The 19,623-nt window shown below is 41.7% G+C and overlaps 1 protein-coding gene across 1 annotated transcript; it reads right to left on the bottom strand.

Moving 5' to 3' along the window:
- Positions 1–211: 211 nt before the first annotated feature.
- Positions 212–18,924, bottom strand: IleRS-m (Isoleucyl-tRNA synthetase, mitochondrial). Its single transcript, XM_028180962.2, has 12 exons — positions 18,694–18,924; positions 18,433–18,555; positions 17,866–18,227; positions 13,039–13,152; positions 12,163–12,362; positions 11,592–11,758; positions 10,504–10,737; positions 9,825–9,991; positions 6,759–6,891; positions 5,843–5,997; positions 2,412–2,552; positions 212–1,516 (listed from the first exon to the last, which is right to left on the bottom strand). Exons 1-12 carry the CDS (start codon positions 18,880–18,882, stop codon positions 658–660), a joined length of 2,844 nt encoding a protein of 947 aa, XP_028036763.2. The 5' UTR covers positions 18,883–18,924; the 3' UTR covers positions 212–657.
- Between the last annotated feature and the right edge of the window lie 699 nt (positions 18,925–19,623).

Consider the following 19,623-nt stretch of genomic DNA (forward strand, 5'->3'; position numbering starts at 1 on the left):
TATTCCTTCACCGTGGAAGTCAATCGTGAACGTTTGTTGAGTACGTATCTCATTAGAAAAATCAGTACCCGCCTGAGGGATTCGAACACCGGTGCATCGCTAGATACGAATGCACCGGACGTCTTATCCCTTAGGCCACGACGACGAGGCATTTCCGCGAAAAGGCTGACAAACATAGGCAGAGAACACATAATACATAAATTAAAACAAATTTTCATTCAACACATTTAATTCATATACACTACACTATACAATCAACAGTTACTATACAGACTTCTAGTTTGAATATTTTATTGTTGTTGCTCACAGCTTATTTGCTATTAAGAGGTAACGTCCGCAGATACTAAGTTAAGAACTCCGCCATCTTTACACGAAGATCAGGGCTCTCAATACGGATAATGAGATACCATAATGATTCATACATTTTCCTACTTAACTTCTTCGTGCGTATTAATTATACGTATAATATGGCTTTTGAGAAATCGCTCAAAGCGATATGGCCGTCACAGAATTTTTATATTTGTTCCAGTCAATGGTACTGATGAAGTTGGCTGTAGTGACGTAGCTGAAACTTAATTACGTCACACAGCGCAATCGATTTTTCGACGGTGACCATTTAATACTAGATGCTATAAAAAAAAAAGCCCACGGACTAAACTAAAGCAAATCCAAAACGTTTTCACATCTCGAACATTTATCACTATTTTCGGTGGCTGTATACTTTCGACACCTTAGACACTGATCGTGGCTGCTCTGTGACAGTTCAACTTCGAACAATTTGACGTCACTTGACGGGTGAAGTTTGACAGATGACAGTTCTAGAATCTCGCACAGCACGCTGTCACTGTCACTATCGGATCGATTCAGCGGATTCAATTCGCCGAACAAATCATTACGCAATTTGATGTCGGCGCAAAATCTTTTCAGATCTTCGTTCTTCGTTATAACGCATATTTCGCGTTTTATCTCTAAAATCGAGTTCATTAAATGCGTTTCTATCGGTTTAACGGGCAGCACCGGTATATCGGGGGTCATGAAGAACGGTTTCTCGTACAGAGGATGGTAATGCCACGCTTCCTCGATTAAGTGCGGTAATATAGGCGCTATGGCTTTGGACAGAGAGACCAGAATCGCGTGCACGACCAACTGGGCAGACAGGCGCTCGTCCGAACCTCTGCGCGCACAGTACAATCTATCTTTGACGCAATGACAATACAATGCGGACACTTTGCTGCTAACGAAATTCAGTATCGCTTGGGCCACATTATTGTACCTATAGTTATTGTAATGATCCTCGATTCGCTTCACAAACTCATCAGTTTCCTTCCGCATGTACCCATCGAAGTAATTCAGATTCGGTTCCCGATTAAAATCGGTTTTATCCAAATCACTTATCACGCCCAATAAGTACTTTAAAATGTTACGTATCCTTATCACTTCGGATCGACAGTCGTCTAGGAGATTCCTACTTATGATTATGTGTGAGTGCTGCGTAGAATGACTAGCTACCCACCATCTGCGGAAATAAAAAGGGTATGTATCTTCACCTAAAACTCCAGAACCGCTAGTCCAATTGATATAAAACTTTGCACACGTATAAAGAGTCATGTGACCACTCCGATGATAATAGTTACGTTAGTGTCGGACAGATGGTGCTGCAGACAGAAATTGTAGGCAGCGGCTTCGCTCAACCCCTGGCATTGCTGAAGTCCATGGGCGACGGTAACCACTCACCATCAGGTGGGCCGTATGCTCGTTTGTCTACAAGGGCGTGTTTAGTTTTTGAATCGTTTTGTTGCTTTTGTGTTTTAATATAAAATTGCATTTTGTTGCGGGCGAAGCCGCGGTCGCGTCTAGTATCTAATACTTTCATTTCATATATCTCGTTTCATTCAATTTTATCCCACTTGATCACGGTTTCAAATAAATCAACATCTCATGTATTTAATAAATTGAAGATTTTTACCACTGGCAACAATGGCTTCGCTTACGAAACTAATTGCCATACTTAAAAAAAAAAGAAAAAGCTACACATCTTTTATTGTTAGTTAAGCTAATAAACATCGTTTCCCGTTCAGCTTAAGGTGCACTGGTGTTTTTAGGTACCTCAAGCACCGGTCATCGTTCTCGTCGAACCCGTCGCTTGCGACGGAGGGCTCGACGTGTAAATTAACCCATAGACACAGCCCACTGAGTTTCTCGTCGGATCATCTCAGTGGGTCGCGTTTCCGATCCGGTGGTAGATTCTGCGAAGCACGGCTCTTGCTAGGGTTCATGTTAGCAACATCGTCAGGTTTGAGCCCCGTGAGCTCACCTACTAGTTAGGGTTACGCTGAAACAGCTTCTCAAGGCTATCAAGCTTAGGTAGGAAAAAAAAGGTGCACTATCTTACAACACCCTGTATGCGTTACCTCAACGTATCAACACCGTAGGCGGATTGATTTTTTCCCTTGCTCCCGTTGATTATTGCGTCTGGATCGATCACGTTACCAATGGATTTCGACATCTTACGTTTGTTCTCGTCGACAACGAAGCCGTGGACGAAAATAGATCTATATATAAAAGAAAACAACACACTATATATATTTATCGAAAAAAAACAAAAAAACAACACACTATATTATATAGTCATCGCGAATGGCATGTCAACACTGCGACGGGAGGTGAACATTTCAATAGTTTCCTATATTAAAACATGTTAAGTGGTTACTGCGGTCCGTGGACATCACGTCACGGACATCCGTCATGTTAGTACAGCTAAATGCATTACTAAAAAAAACTAGCAATGAAACACATGATCAAAAACAGCTGATGCTCGGGTCAACGAACGCCCGGGCGCGGCGGATACCGCGGTCCCCAAAGGACAATGCCCAAAAGTGGGCCAACTTCATGACAAAACTATTTGTACTTGAAAAACTATGCCTTATTTTTTCATGTTGTTTATGTATCAACATTTCTTTCACCCTGGCATTGTTTTACAAAAAAATAAATTACTTATTTGATAACATCCCAAAACTGAGTGCCATAGTTTTTAAATTCGCCAATAGACAAAGGGAAAATTAGCCCATACAGCCTTATAGTAAACTTATATGCTGACAAACGAAAGAGTTGTCTGTGACTTGAACAACAAATTAAAAAAATTGCTAATGGTTATAATTCACAGACTTTTTAGTTTATTGTTGTTCAATTCAATATTTATGTATTGTAATAATAATTATTACTTAAAACCATGAATTATTTAATATTTTTAGATATTAATGATTCCATTAGTAAAAATCTCAATGGCCTACCATTACTCTATTCTTATTATATATGATCAGAGAGTTTTGGCAGCAACCCGAGTGAAGCGTCACTTGAAGTTTTATTTTATGTTTTTTAATAGCTTATTGTGATGTATAATATACAAATTGGGTGTTGTTTTGTGTATTAAATGTCAATAATCGTTGTTCACGCTTATTGAGGCATTGAAATAAAACTGTGGCTAACATAGCAGTGACTGTTTTTTTTTTCAAGATAAAAGGTCTGCGGAAACTCACGCTCACTCAATGTGCTATTCATCAAGTTGACGTCAAAACTCCCAAAAAGCAATAAAAAGAAATACACCGGATTTTTATTAACATAAAAAATATAACTATGACAGACTAGGCTGTATAGGCTACGCTCTTTTTTTTTATTTATTTATTTATTTAATTTACTTCAGATTTTACATCCATATTACACGTCTTAATTACATTGCATTAACATTTCATTTATACTAAAATTAAATAAAAATAATAACTAATCTCGGACTAAAACAAAAACAATAATAATAATAATAAAAACAAAAAATCAAATAATAATAATAATAATAAAACAAAAAACTCTAAATTAATAATAATAAAACAAAAACTCTAAATTAACATGAAAACTACCTTAACCTAAAGGCTGGTTTGGATCCAGAGTGCTCAAAATGCACACGTGTCCAGTGTTGCATTATTGGGCAGTCCAGATCCATCCGTGAGGCGAACAGCCGTAGGTAGCGGTTGCGACTGACCCGCACACGGCGAATTAGGGAAGCAATTCGCTTACGAATGATTGCTGCGAAGCTATCTATTCGCGCATCCGCAAACATCCCCGACGCACCGCAGTGACGCGGCAGCCACATCAGCGCTCTGAAAGCGTTATTATACTGGACACGCAGGGTGCTGTAAGATTTCTTGGTATACTTAACCCATAGGCTGCACGTGTAGAAAGACTGGCAGTATGCTCTAAAAAGAGTAGCTTTCACCTCTGCAGTACACCGCGCGAACCTACGGGCCAGCATATTACTCCTGATTGACAACGCCCTGCGCTCCCTGTCCATGTCTATATCGTCTGCAAGCGTCTCAGTGACCCAGTGACCCAGATACTTGAATTGTGATACTTGTTTAAGGACACTGCCGTTGAGTATGACTGATGGGACAGTTTCGTAGGTTTTTCTGCCTGATTTAAATACCATCAGTTCGCTTTTAACGGCATTATATCTGAGCCCATGTTCCTCCGCATAACACTCGCATATCCTAATCAGCTTTCTGAGAGCCCTGATCGATGGGCTCAGCAACACCATGTCGTCTGCATAACTGATATTATTAACACACACACGATTAATGGAACATCCGACATTGGAATTGCTGAGCCCACGAATCAGGCGGTCAATGTATAGGTTAAAAAGGCTTGGCGATGACAAGCCACCCTGTCTTACCCCACAATCCAGCCTATACATATCCGACTTTGCCTGCTTGTTGGCGAATTTAAAAACAACAACAACAATATCGTTGTCGGCTTCCGGATTTCATTTCATTTTAATAGTATTATGAGGATATAATAATAATAAAATGTACGTAAGGGCTTATTTCTAGCAACATTAATCACAATTAACTTATTTAATACTGTAAATAATGATGAGAGCGATTATTGATTTCGAAGAAAACAATTAACAACTTAATTTTAGTTGCAGAAAAAAACAGATTTCTCTTAAGCCTGGGTGAGAATATAAAAATCGTTTTCTGAATATGAAACGATATTTCTTTGTCTATCAAATTAAGTTAAAATCATCATCACCCGATAACTTTTTTAGGGGCCCAAACGCCCATAGAAAATGGGCATTGTCCTTTACATCTTTGTAGCTAAAAAAATTTTGTTTTCGGAAGCGGTCTCTTAATACCCCCAGTATTATATTCCTACGTCGTGCAAATCGGTTTTGCAAGCACGGGACATGTTGAAGAATCGCTTGGCCTGTGGGACCTTCATATCCCGATATCGATAGCATCACTAGTAATGTTTACAGCTACCTTCAAATTTACTGGTGGTAGGACCTCTTGTGAGTCCGCGCGGGTGGGTACCACCACCCCGCCTATTTCGGCCGTGAAGCAGTAATGCGTTTCGGTTTGAAGGGTGAGGCAGCCGTTGTAACTATACTTGAGATCTTAGAACTTATATCTCAAGGTGGGTGGCGCATTTACGTTGTGAATGTCTATGGGCTCCAGTAACCACTTAACACCAGGTGGGCTGTGAGCTCGTCCACCCATCTAAACAATTAAAAAAAAACTTCAAATCTCGATATCGATAGCATCACTAGTATTTTTTACAGCCACCTTCAAACATATGAATATACAGAGACACTAAATTTGATAGCCACTTTCCCTACAATTTTTTGAAGCGATCTTATGTAGCAGTGGTTATGGTCTAATTTCGTTTGTTGCACTATTATTTAGTACTAATAACCCCTCCCCCAACCCCTCTCCCCAAATAATCAAGTCGTCGCGTTTATAAGCAGCAACCCTGCAATGCTTCTTGGTAGGTATGATCCCAAAGGCCTACATACTTATAAGGAGGTTTCTCATTCAAGGCCAATGACGTCAGCAGCGAGGCTTGGAACCAGCCGGTGAGCTGGTCGACCCCCTCGCAGTACAGGTCAGCCGTTCTGCCGTCCAGGGTGCTCCAAGACAACCCCGAGTCCAGCCATATATCCATTATATCCTGGAATTTGATGAACGGTTTCTTTCTTTTGTGTAGATAGGTTAGTATTGTAATTGTTTAATTTTATATTGTGAATAAAATTATTTCTTGACATTTTAGGTTAGATTAGTTTTTATTGTCGTGTTGTTTTGTCGTATAGTTGTAAGGAACGTTGTTGTAAAAATTCAGCACTATATGTCTTGTTTTGTCGTGCGCACATAACTTATGTTGCAAGCCAGATTTTGTTTCTTTTTACTTGTGTTTTTTTATGTATCTTTTTAGCTTGTATTGTGTATTGTGAGCCTAATAAAAAAAAATAAAAAAAATAAAAAAAGATACACTCACTACAAATATTTAATTGTACAATCTATATACCCTACTAATGTGATAAACGCGAAACTTTGTAAGAATGTATGGATGTATGTTTGGTTAATCTTTCACGCAAAAACTACTGAATGGATTTTGATGAAACTTTACAATAAGCTCACGAGCCACCTGGTGTTAAGTGGGCACAGGAGCCCATGACATCTACAACGTAAATGCCGCCACCCACCTTGACATAAGAGTTCTCAATTTTAACACAGTACAACGGCTGCCCCACCCTTCAAACCGAAACGCATTACTGCTTCACGGCAGAAATAGGCAAGGTGATGGTACTTACCCGTGCGGACTCACAAGACGTTCTACTATTAATAATACTGATGTGAATAAAAACGCATAAGCAAATAACAAAAAACATGATTAAAGAAAAATCGACTTTATCGTTATAGAAATAAAATTACCTTTCCTTTTTCGATTTGTCGGTCACTTAATGATTTAAGTAGATCGTCGGGTAGGAGACTCTTCACGTCACAAGTCCACCATGTATCCGTTCCTTCCTTGTCTATGAGAGCGCACAGCTTATCTATGACACCACTGCAGAAAGAGAATATTATGTTTTTAATATCGAACCTTCAGAGTTGAAGTGGATTAACTAAAAATTCAAAGAATATAAAAAAAAAAATTATTACGCTTTTATTAGCGTCAGACGTATGTACCTAGTCAGGTCATAAGTATTGTCACACAGTAAAAACTTTTCTTTTAGAATGCTGGCCACAAAAAAGTTTATTGAATTCGAATTTCGAATTGTTCATGAAAATAAAAATGTATACTTTTAGAATTTTACTCATTTTTAAATATGCAGTGGACGCTTAAAGAAGACCGTGTTGCAGTTATTGCGTTGCATCGTTGCGGTTACGCGCCAATTCAAATTTTTAACATACTGAAAAATTTGAATATAACCAAAAGATTCGTTTATCATACCATCAAACGATACAATGAAGACTCTAGTGCAGATGACAGGTCAAGAAGTGGTCTCCCTCGGTCTGTTAGGACTCCAGCAGTGATAAAAGCTGAGAAGGCGCGAATTCAAAGAAATCCCAAACGTAAGCAGAAACTGTTGGCCCTTCAGATGGGGTTAAGCAGAACCACGGTGAAAAGGGTGTTAAATGAAGACTTAGGGCTTCAGGCATATCGAAGAAAAACAGGACATCGTTTGAATGCTCGTCTAATGGACCTGAGACTGAAGAGATGCTGCGCTTTGTTGAAGCGGTACGCGGGAAAAAAATATCGGGAAATTCTTTTTTCGGATGAAAATTTTTTAACCGTAGAAGAGAGCTACAACAAACAAAATGATAAGGTGTACGCACACAGTAGTGAAGAAGCGAGCAACCGTATTCCGCGTGTCCAACGAGGTCATTTTCCATCCTCGCTCATGGTATGGTTGGGAGTTTCTTATTGGGGTTTAACAGAGGTACATTTTTGTGAGAAAGGTGTAAAAACGAATGCAGTTGTGTATCAAAATACAGTCCTGACGAACCTTGTGGAACCTGTTTCTCATACCATGTTCAATAACAGGCACTGGGTATTCCAACAAGATTCGGCGCCAGCTCATAGAGCGAAGAGCACACAAGACTGGCTGGCGGCGCGTGAAATCGACTTCATCCGGCACGAAGACTGGCCCTCCTCCAGTCCAGATTTGAATCCGTTAGATTACAAGATATGGCAACACTTGGAGGAAAAGGCGTGCTCAAAGCCTCATCCCAATTTGGAGTCACTCGAGACATCCTTGATTAAGGCAGCCGCCGATATTGACATGGACCTCGTTCGTGCTGCGATAGACGACTGGCCGCGCAGATTGAAGGCCTGTATTCAAAATCACGGAGGTCATTTTGAATAAACTTTAGTGTCATAAGAATCTATGTTTTGTTAAGTTCATTTTGGTATATGAATGGTTACATAATTAATAAACTTGTTTCAATTATTTTACATTAAACATGTGACAGAATTTATGACCTGACTAGGTATGTTAGTATGTGACGGAATCTTTGAACATGATTTTGACCCCCCTTCAAAACGTCGGATTAACTCGAAATTTGGCATACTCGTTAAGGACTGATGACAATTCAATATTTAAAAAAAAATAGAAAAATAAAAATGTTGAAAAATTTGAACTTCAACTAATAAATGAAAAATAAATCATAGTTTAAAAAAAATTGAACGAGAAAATAAATTTTAATACATTTTAATTAAAAATAGTGTAAGAAAAAATGATTTTATTGTAAAAAAAGCGTGGGGTGCATGGTACCAGTAGCTATAAATATTTTATGAACAGATATGAGTAGAAGGGTTATTTTGATAATACCCTGAAAAGCACCCCACGCTTTTTTACAATAAAATCATTTTTTCTTACACTATTTTTCAAAATCAAATTTATTAAAAAAAAAAAAAACTATGTTTTGGTTGGATTTTCTATAAAAGCGTATTTTGTTAGTTTTTTTAAAACTATTATTTATTTAAACGACTTATAAACATACATGTATTATTTATGTTTGTAAAATTATTATTTTTTATATTAAAAATATAATTTAAATTTTGGTTAGAAAGAGAACAAAGCACACTTTCCGCGACTTTTAAATCGAGCTTAAGGCTTAAAGTATTAAAATCAAAACTGAAAAATTACAATTCTTAAATTACAATTTTTAAGATTAATTTTTACCGTTTACCAAAACACAAAAAAAAATGTATTAAGCCACCTCAATTCTAAAGGTGCAATTATGTCAATATAATTTTGCTTCGTTTTTAGACTGTTTATCATTTGAGTTAGGGTTTTTTCCTTTATTAGATGGGTGGACGAGTTCACGGCCCACCCGGCGTTAAGTGCCGAAGTTGCCGAAGAAGCCCATAGACATCTACAACGTAAATGCCGCCTTGACTCGTGAGTTCTAAGTCTCAGTTTTTAAGTTACGTTTCGGAAAAATAGCACCCTATACCTTGATAAAAAAAAATTATATTGCTTAGATGGGTGGGACGAACTCACAGCCCACCTGATGTTAAGTGGTTACTGGAGCCAATAGACATCCACAAGGTAAATGCGCTACCCACCTTGAGATATAAGTTCTTAGGTCTCACGTATAATTAATTACATCATGTTAGTTTTTCTACTAAATTTATTTTATCATAATTTTCATATAATCCCTCCCTAATTTGGCACTAGTAGTAGAGAGTATTGCTACCGACACAGGTAATGTACCACCGTCATACTTATTGCGGTATCTAACCCATGAATCAGCCCGCTGAGTTTCTCGCCGGATCTTCTCAGCAGCGGGTCGCGATTCCGATCCGGTAGTAGATTCATTCGCGAAGCAATTGCTCTTGACTTGTTAGGTCTCCTTCGGAGGCGCTCGGGTAGCTGCTACCTAATCCCACCCTCCTGGCTGAGCCTTTGCTCGCCCACCTGTCCTGGTGAAACTTTCAATACAAAAAAAAGCGGTCGTGAAACAATCGTGACGTCACCTTTCAGTACTCACATATCAACTATGACGTCACCATCAGCATACAAAGCCGGAATCGGCACGCCCCAAGCCCTTTGTCTGGATATACACCAGTACAGCCTCTTCTCCAACTGAGCCCTAAAGCCCTGGCGAGATTGAGCGCTGCTGGATGGCGGTAGAATATCTACGCTATCTAAGGCTCTCTGTAAACGAAATAATTTAGTTCGATTTATCAAGCTTGTAACTATACTTGAGACCTTAGAAATTATATCTAAAGGTGGGTGGCGCATTTACGTTGTAGATGTCTATGGGCTCCAGTAACCACTTAACACCAGGTGGGCTGTGAGCGCGTCCATCCATCTAAGCAATAAAAAAAATGCAATGTCGTAGCTGATAGATATTATAGAAGAATTTAGACGGTGCTAACGACATATGCAAAATAGGTTTCCATAATACTGGTGGAAGGACCTCTTGTGAGTCCGCGCGGATGGGTACCATCACGCCGCCTATTTCTGCCGTGAAGCAGTAATGCGTTTCGGTTTGAAGGGTGGGGCAGCCGTTGTAACTATACTGAGACCTTAAAACTTATATCTCAAGATGGGTGGCGAATTTACGTTGTAGATGTCTATGGGCTCGAGTAACCACTTAACACCAGGTGGGCTGTGAGTGAGCTCGTACATCCATCTAAGCAATAAAAAAAAAAACAGTCACTCACCAAAGCCGGTTCCTTAAGTTTCGCCGTATCAATGAACCATTGTTCGCTTGCCCTGATGATGATCGGTTTCTTCGTCCTCCAGTCCAGAGGATACGAGTGGGTATACACCCCGCGGTGTATAACAGAGGACCCAAGACGCTTTACCACTTCCTCCTGCCCTTCACTTAGGACGTGGAGCCCGTCGAGTTGAGGATCCAGGTTGATGTAACGACCAGCTTCGTCCACTTTGCATTCCTGGAAGGTGTTGTGTTAATTATGTAGCTTTTTTCACCGTTGTCTATCAATATGTCAAGGTGTATACTTTTCGTACTTTTTGTGTTTAGTAGAGAAAGCGTGAGTGGTTATTTCCAGGTCCTGGGAGAGGTTGAGGGTACCAGGTTACGAGGAAGATCGCCTATGAGACGGACTGACCAGATAAAAACGGCAGTGTATAGCTCATCATCGTTACACGAATGCGGAGGGCGGCCGTCAGAGAGGAATGGCGGCGCGTTGTGAACCTTGCCAACAACGCCTGAAGTGTAGACTACGACCACTCTGTCAAGAGCGATATATCAACTAGGAGGAAGAAGAGGAAGCTATTCCTTCATCGTACAAGCCCTTGCTTGAACCGTTCGATCTCATATATCGTCTTATGGATGACGGAATTCAAATTAATAGGCATACAATCTTCGATAACCTAGTACACCGGGCCGTAAGCAAGACTAAGCATTACAAACAAAAGCACTTTACTGATGGTAGGACCTCTTGTGAGTCCGAGCGGGTGGGTACCACCACTCTGCCTATTTCTGCCATGAAGCAGTAATGCGTTCCGGCTTGAAGGGCGGGGCAGCCGTTGTAACTATAGTTGAGACCTTAGAACTTATATCTCAAGGTGGGTGACGCATTTACGTTGTGGATGTCTGTGGGCTCCAGTAACCACTTAACACCAGATGGGCTGTGAGCTCGTCCACCCATACAAGCAATAAAAAAAAACACCGACGGGTCTTTTTTGATTACGCGGATTCTAAGTCTTTTGAACTTCCAAAGCTTTTAGCCAATGACACTGTTAATATCACGACAATCTAGCCACCGAACCATAGTCAACTTACGACACGCATGTTATTCCGCAACGCCACGAGGAAGTCATCTGGTCCGTGGGCCGGGGCAGTGTGCACCAGGCCCGTTCCCTTACCGGCCGTGACGTGGTCTCCGGGGAGAAACGGCAAGACCTCATTCACCAGAGCGTGCCTATACGATGTGCCCTCTAATTGGGCACCTAATAAAAAGGATTCCGGTATTAAATAATTACCAAGCACCATCGCTTTTACGAAACTTCCAATTAATCTCTTCATATTAAATGGCCCTGACCTAGGATTGTCACATTTTTAGTACCTGAAACTCGAATATCCTCATTTATCTTTTACTGGTGGTAGGACCTCTTGTGAGTCCGCGCGGGTACGTACCACCACCCTGCCTATTTCTGCCGTGAAGCAGTAATGCGTTTCGGTTTGAAGGGTGGAGCACCCGTTGTAACTATACTGAGACCTTAGAACTTATATCTCAAGTTAGGTGGCGGCATTTACGTTGTACATGTCCATGGGCTCTAGTAACCACTTAACACCAGGTGGGCTGTGAGCTCGTCCGTCCATCAAAGCAATAAAAATAAAATACAAGCCTTACCGTCAAACTCTATGATCCTCTTAATTTCAACACCTAATATTTTCTCCAAGCTGCCAATAAGGCTGGTGGCCACTAAGAATTGTCCAGGTCGGTTCGTCAGCTTCACGATGCTGTACATCATTTGAGGGTTGTAGCAGATCGCTCGATTAGCGGGCAGGGTCCAAGGTGTCGTCGTCCAAATAATTGCAGATAAAGGCATACTGGAATGATAATTATTGCAGTCTTTAAAATTCATGTGTCATCCATACATACTAATCTAGAGCAGAAAAAGCAGTAAAGTTATTGTATATTTTTATTATTATTATTTATTGCTTACATGGGTGGATGAAGTCACCGCCCACCTGGTGTTTTTTTTTTTTTTTTTTTTTTTTTTGTGTGCTGGTGGACGAGCTCACGGTCCACCTGGTGTTAAGTGGTTACCGGAGGCCATAGACATCTACAACGTAAATACCGCCACCTACCTTGAGATATAAGTTCTAAGGTCTCAGTATAGTTACGACGGCTGCCCCACCCTTCAAACCGAAACGCATTACTGCTTCACGGCAGAAATAGGCCGGGTGGTGGTGCCTACCCGTGCGGACTCACAAGAGGTAATCACACCAGTAATCAACTTCATTTCACTTCATAATATCATTTTTCATATAAAAAAGTTTTCATTAAAATTAAAATAAGACTTGACCTAAAGGTTTTAGTTACCAGGTCATAAAATACCTTAGAAAAAAAAAGGCGTATAACGTTATATTTAAGAGCTTGTGCCTCAGTCTCAATACAACTTTGCATCGGGATAATAGTACCTACCTGCATGGACTCCAATATGCTGTACCACTATATGCCAACCAACCCCTTATATACTATTCTATACACTAATGCACTTACCCGTTCACATAGTCACTAACACAACCAGGTGCCTTCTCTATGGGAAACGTTACATAAACTTCTGTGCTTCGGTACTGCGGATCGTATTCCAGTTCTGCTTCTGCTAGAGCTGTTCTGGAAATTAGAATTTATTTTATCTGGTTCGTAAAACGATCAAACATGACATCATGCTTTTAATCCTTCTCGTGGATTCTCTTAATTTTACATTGTGCGGCAACACTATAGTACTACTTACTATACTCATGCATTCTGGTAAAAAAATTATATATATTTAGAAATAAATACAACAAAAAGTAATAACTAATCTTCATTACCCGAAAAGTGTGTTTAATGTTAACCGGTGGTAGGACCTAACCGGTGGTAGGACCTAGTCCGACTGGCTGGCGACCACCCTCCAACTAGAGTCCGCCGCCAAATAGCCTAGCTGTGTTCCGGCGTGTGGGTTGGAGAGCCAGTTCTATCCCTTCCCTTTCCCCTTCCTTGTTGGGGTTGAGTCTTGGTGACGCCTGGAACTTGCGGAGCAGACGTGCGTGCGAACTCACGGGGCGTGATTGTTTGACGGGGGTATAGGGAGACCCAGTGAAACGGTACCCGCTGCCGCCCGCCGGTCAGTAGGGGACCTGAACCCGGGTGTCTCTACTAAACTCCGCCCCGGGAAGCTGTCCCGCCAACCGGTGTAAAATCCTGCCGTGCGGTCGTCGTGCCGGAGTCGGAGACCGGAGTGGATCCCGGCGATCGCACGCAGAGTGGACTGGGGGCCCTTCCATGCCCTGCGTCAGTCTCTCACGCAACCCGTGGTCGAGCACGTACTATGTTCCGCGCTTCATTCAGGTGTTGCCTCGATCTCACCTCCAACATCCTACCTCTCCTAATCCTACTCTCCGAAAACTTAAACATCATGAAGACGACAAAAAAAAAGAAAAGGGTTTCACAGGCGGTCCCCCATTCCACATTTAATGTGGATTTCAGCAATGTCAGGGGCCTACATAGCAACCTTGACGCCGTACACCACCACCTTGAGACGGCGCAGCCTGCCCTGCTTTTTTTAACGGAGACGCAGATATCTGCTCCGGATGATACCTCATACCTTGAATACCCCGGCTACGTATTGGAGCACAACTTCCTGCGTAAAGCCGGGGTGTGCGTATTCGTCCGGGCTGATGTCTGTTGTCGCCGTCTTCGGGGCCTCGAACAACGGGACCTGTCCCTCTTGTGGCTGCGCGTAGATCACGGGGGCCGTAGCCGAATCTACGCGTGCCTGTACAGGTCCCACAGCAGTGATGCAGGTTCAGCTCTGTTTGAGCATGTGCAAGAGGGGACTAACCGCGTGCTTGAGCAGTACCCATCTGCGGAGGTGGTGGTTCTTGGAGACTTTAACGCTCACCACCAAGAGTGGTTGGGATCCAGAACCACTGACCTCCCGGGTCGGACTGCCTACGATTTCGCCTTGGCCTACGGCTTCTCCCAGCTGGTGACACAGCCCACCCGTGTCCCAGATATCGAGGGGCACGAGCCTTCTTTGTTGGACCTTCTGCTGACCACAGATCCGGCCGGATACAGTGTGGTGGTCGACGCTCCGCTTGGATCGTCTGATCACTGCCTTATTCGTGCTGCCGTACCACTCTCTCGTCCTGATCGTCGAACGACGACCGGGTATCGAAGAGTTTGGCGGTATATGTCAGCAGACTGGGATGGATTGCGTGAATTTTACGCATCCTACCCATGGGGGCGGTTCTGCTTTTCCTCTGCTGATCCTGACGTCTGTGCGGACCGTCTTAAAGACGTGGTGCTCCAGGGGATGGAATTGTTTATTCCCTCCTCTGAAGTGCCCGTTGGGGGTCGCAGCAGACCCTGGTATAACAATGCCAGCAGGGATGCTGCACACCTCAAGCGGTCCGCATACGTGGCATGGGATAATGCCAGGAGACGTCGGGATCCTAACATCTCAGGGGAAAGGCGGAAATATAACGCCGCTTCCAGGTCCTACAAGAAGGTAATTGCCAAGGCGAAGTCGGAGCACGTCGCTAGAGTTGGCGAGCGATTGAAGAGCTATCCCTCCGGGAGCCGTGCTTTTTGGTCGCTCGCCAAAGCTGCAGAAGGAAACTTCTGCAGGTCTAGTCTCCCACCACTGCGCAAGTCCGATGACAATCTGGCCCACAGCGCGAAAGAGAAGGCTGACCTTCTGGTCAAACTCTTCGCCTCGAACTCGACTGTGGACGACGGGGGTGCCACACCACCGAACATCCCCCGGTGTGATAGCTCCCTGCCGGAAATCTGCTTCACACAGTGTGCAGTCAGGCGGGAGCTCAGACTCCTGGACGTCCATAAGTCGAGTGGGCCAGACGGCATCCCCGCAGTGGTTTTGAAAACGTGCGCCCCTGAGCTGACACCTGCGCTAACGCGTTTGTATCGCCTCTCTTATTGCACTAACAGGGTTCCGTCTTCATGGAAGACCGCCCACGTCCACCCTATCCCCAAGAAGGGTGACCGGTCGGACCCATCGAGCTACAGGCCTATCGCGATAACTTCCTTGCTTTCCAAGGTGATGGAGCGAATTATAAATACACAACTCCTGAAGTATCTTGAAGATCGCCAGCTGATCAGTGACCGACAGTACGGTTTCCGTCACGGTCGCTCAGCTGGCGATCTTCTTGTATACCTTACTCACAGGTGGGCTGAAGCCTTGGAGAGCAAGGGCGAGGCTCTTGCTGTGAGCCTTGATATCGCGAAGGCCTTCGACAGGGTCTGGCATAGGGCACTTCTATCGAAGTTACCATCTTACGGAATCCCCGAGGGTCTCTGCAAGTGGATCGCTAGCTTTTTGGATGGGCGGAGCATCACGGTCGTTGTAGACGGTGACTGTTCTGATACCATGACCATTAACGCTGGCGTTCCACAAGGTTCGGTGCTCTCCCCCACGCTTTTCATCCTGTATATCAATGACATGCTGTCTATTGATGGCATGCATTGCTATGCAGATGATAGCACGGGAGATGCGCGATATATCGGCCATCAGAGTCTCTCTCGGAGCGTGGTGCAAGAGAGACGATCAAAACTTGTGTCTGAAGTAGAGAACTCTCTGGGGCGAGTCTCCAAATGGGGTGAATCGAACTTAGTTCAATTCAACCCGTTGAAGACACAGGTTTGCGCGTTCACTGCGAAGAAGGACCCCTTTGTCATGGCGCCACAATTCCAAGGAGTATCCCTGCAACCTTCCGAGAGTATCGGGATACTTGGGGTCGACATTTCGAGCGATGTCCAGTTTCGGAGTCATTTGGAAGGCAAAGCCAAGTTGGCGTCCAAAATGCTGGGAGTCCTCAACAGAGCGAAGCGGTACTTCACGCCTGGACAAAGACTTTTGCTTTATAAAGCACAAGTCCGGCCTCGCGTGGAGTACTGCTCCCATCTCTGGGCCGGGGCTCCCAAATACCAGCTTCTTCCATTTGACTCCATACAGAGGAGGGCCGTTCGGATTGTCGATAATCCCATTCTCTCGGATCGTTTGGAGCCTCTGGGTCTGCGGAGGGACTTCGGTTCCCTCTGTATTTTGTACCGTATGTTCCATGGGGAGTGCTCTGAGGAATTGTTCGAGATGATACCAGCATCTCGTTTTTACCATCGCACCGCCCGCCACCGGAGTAGAGTTCATCCATACTACCTGGAGCCACTGCGGTCATCCACAGTGCGTTTCCAGAGATCTTTTTTGCCACGTACCATCCGGCTATGGAATGAGCTCCCCTCCACGGTGTTTCCCGAGCGCTATGACATGTCCTTCTTCAAACGAGGCTTATGGAGAGTATTGAGCGGTAGGCAGCGGCTTGGCTCTGCCCCTGGCATTGCTGAAGTCCATGGGCGACGGTAACCACTCACCATCAGGTGGGCCGTATGCCCGTCTGCCTACAAAGGCAATAAAAAAAAAAAAAAAAAAAAAAAAAATTTAATTGAAGTCACCATCAAACCCAGAGGCCCCAGACTATGAGATCATGTACTTTGAGACTGTTAATAAAACACAGTCAGTCATACTCTGGCTATCTTAATAATGGTAGTAGAATATAATGAGAGCTTGTTAGTACCACCAGCTAAACTCTTTATACTGATAAGCAGTAATGCATTCTGATTTGAAGTATGTGATAGCCATTAGGACATTCACACAGTGATGTCAATGGGATCTAGTAACCAATTAACATCAGGAGGGTTGTGAGTTTGTTCATACAGGAATGCAAAAGAAAGGACAGGAAGTATGCATTTAAGGATAGGCAGCGGCTTGGAACGGTAGGCAGCGGCTTGACTCAGCCCCTGGAATTGTTGAAGTCTATATGCGACAGTAACCACTCAACATCAGATGTAGTAGTAAGAGTAAGAGTAAAATAGTAAGGGATAGTAAACAAGAAGTATTTCAAGACTATTTAAAGTGTTATTTGTGATGGATATGCAATGTCAGTTTTACTAGTAACCATATTGGTTTGTTCAGAATTATAATGTTTCTTTTTTTTGGAATCGTCTTAAGCGACGTTTTAAATGGTTACTGGAAGCAAGACATATGTTTGCATAATTAATCTTTAATCAATTTACATGATTATGGAAGCTTACATGTTATACCAATACTAAAATAATGTATCAGATATTAGTATTAAATCCTGTGGTAGATTCTGCGAAGCATTGCTCTTGCTAGGGTTAGTGTTAGCAACGTCATCAGGTTTGAGCCCTGTGAGCTGACCTACTTGTTAAGGTTACGCTGAAAAGGTCTCAAGACCTTCAGCATAGGTAGATAAAAAAAGTATTGTTTACATTATAGTCACAAGTTTGCCAGACAACAGAACAACTTACCTAGAGGAAGGGCTCCAATAAACTGGCTTTAATGCACGATATATATAGCCCTTCTCATACATTTTATGAAACAAATGCAATTGATTCTTCACATAATTATTTTTTAGAGTTAAATAACTGTGATTCTCCCAGTCAGCCATGATACCCCAGCTAATAAATGCTTGCTTTTGTTTTTCAACAGTTTCTAGGGCAAAGCTCCTTGCTGTAGTACGTATGGCAATAGGATCAGTACCAGTTGATGATTTTTTGGATTTTTGTAATGCTTTAAGTTCTATCGGAAGCCCATGACAGTCCCAACCCGGCGTATAATGTACCTTGTTTCCTTGTAATATCTGACTGCGATTATTTATATCTTTAATTATCTGAAAGTGGTACCCAAATTAAATTTAAACAAATATATTATTTTGAAAATTACCTTGAAGGCTTTCTTAAATTTCTATATTATAGTATATACTAAAACTATTAAATACATATATAGTGTAGTCAAAACATCTATAGCATCACACTTTCATTCATTAAGATAATCTCAAAATAGTTAAGGTTAATTTCTGATAATGCTATATTAACCTTATTCACAGCATGTCCCATGTGTAAATCACCATTAGCGTAAGGCGGCCCGTCATGTAGCACAAATTCGGATCCTTTCAAGTTTTCCCTCTGCCATGAATATAATTCCGAAAATTGTGCACTCTGTAAGCATAAGCATTTTAACTTTCTTTAAAACTGTATAAAACGGCATTGTTTGACCCAAAATAGAGAGTTTTTAAACTTGCTCGACCTTTTTCTGGTATATTTTATTTCATTCGCTGTGATTTTAGCTATTTTTACCTTTTGAATTTCATCTTTTACAGCGGTAGTCGAACGCACAGGAAATTTTGTTTTAGGAGTCAACACCGTATGAGAATAGGTCTTGGTTTTTGGTTCTGCTGAACTTTTTAAGCGTACGCAGCTTTTGCAATCCCATTTTGTAACCAATATCCGATAATTCCATCTTTTTATCACGGAATTTAAAAACATTTTTAGGTTATTTTATTTTTGTTTTGCTGTTTGACAGTTGTAGTTACATAGATGTCAAATTTTGGCATGTTAGGTGTTAGGTAAAGGTATCATTAGACATCGAAAAATCAGCAGTTTATATTTTTTTCCGTTCTTATTGTTTATTGTCTTTTATCGATTTATTAAATTCAGAAAATTATGAAAGCAGCATTTATTAAATTCAGCAATTATAAAAGCAATTGATAACTTAAATCTGATTTATTAATGGAAGTATCTCCCTACTTTACTCCAACTACTTACGACTTCCCTATCATTCATCCATGGTGAATTCTTATTTACTTTAATCTACTTTGTTTAAGTATTTCTTAGCTTTTTTTTATTTAAGCTATTTATAATATTTTATAATTAACATTTTACGGAATGCTTAGGACAAATTACTAAAAATAAATTTCAGATCATGAACTTTCATTAAAACTGGGCATAGGGTAACTACCTAGTTGTAATTATTATATTATTATTAATTTTGTGTACATACTAAGGTATTTTTGTGTATTTACATAGGTACTTAATCAATAATCCTAATGTACAATGCGCAATGAGCCCTAATAGTTTTGAAGGTGTTATCAATTAAAAACTCCTCATTACACCACTCCTAATTATACCACGAAGAAATTTTATATTTTCGGTCTTAAAACTAGCTAATAATAATATAACCGTATAATACTTTAATATAGGGTAATCTTAAATGTACATATTATAGCA

This window comes from Bombyx mandarina, chromosome 20 (genome assembly GCF_030267445.1).
Source record: "Bombyx mandarina strain Sakado chromosome 20, ASM3026744v2".
Classification (NCBI taxonomy): Eukaryota; Metazoa; Arthropoda; class Insecta; order Lepidoptera; family Bombycidae; genus Bombyx; species Bombyx mandarina.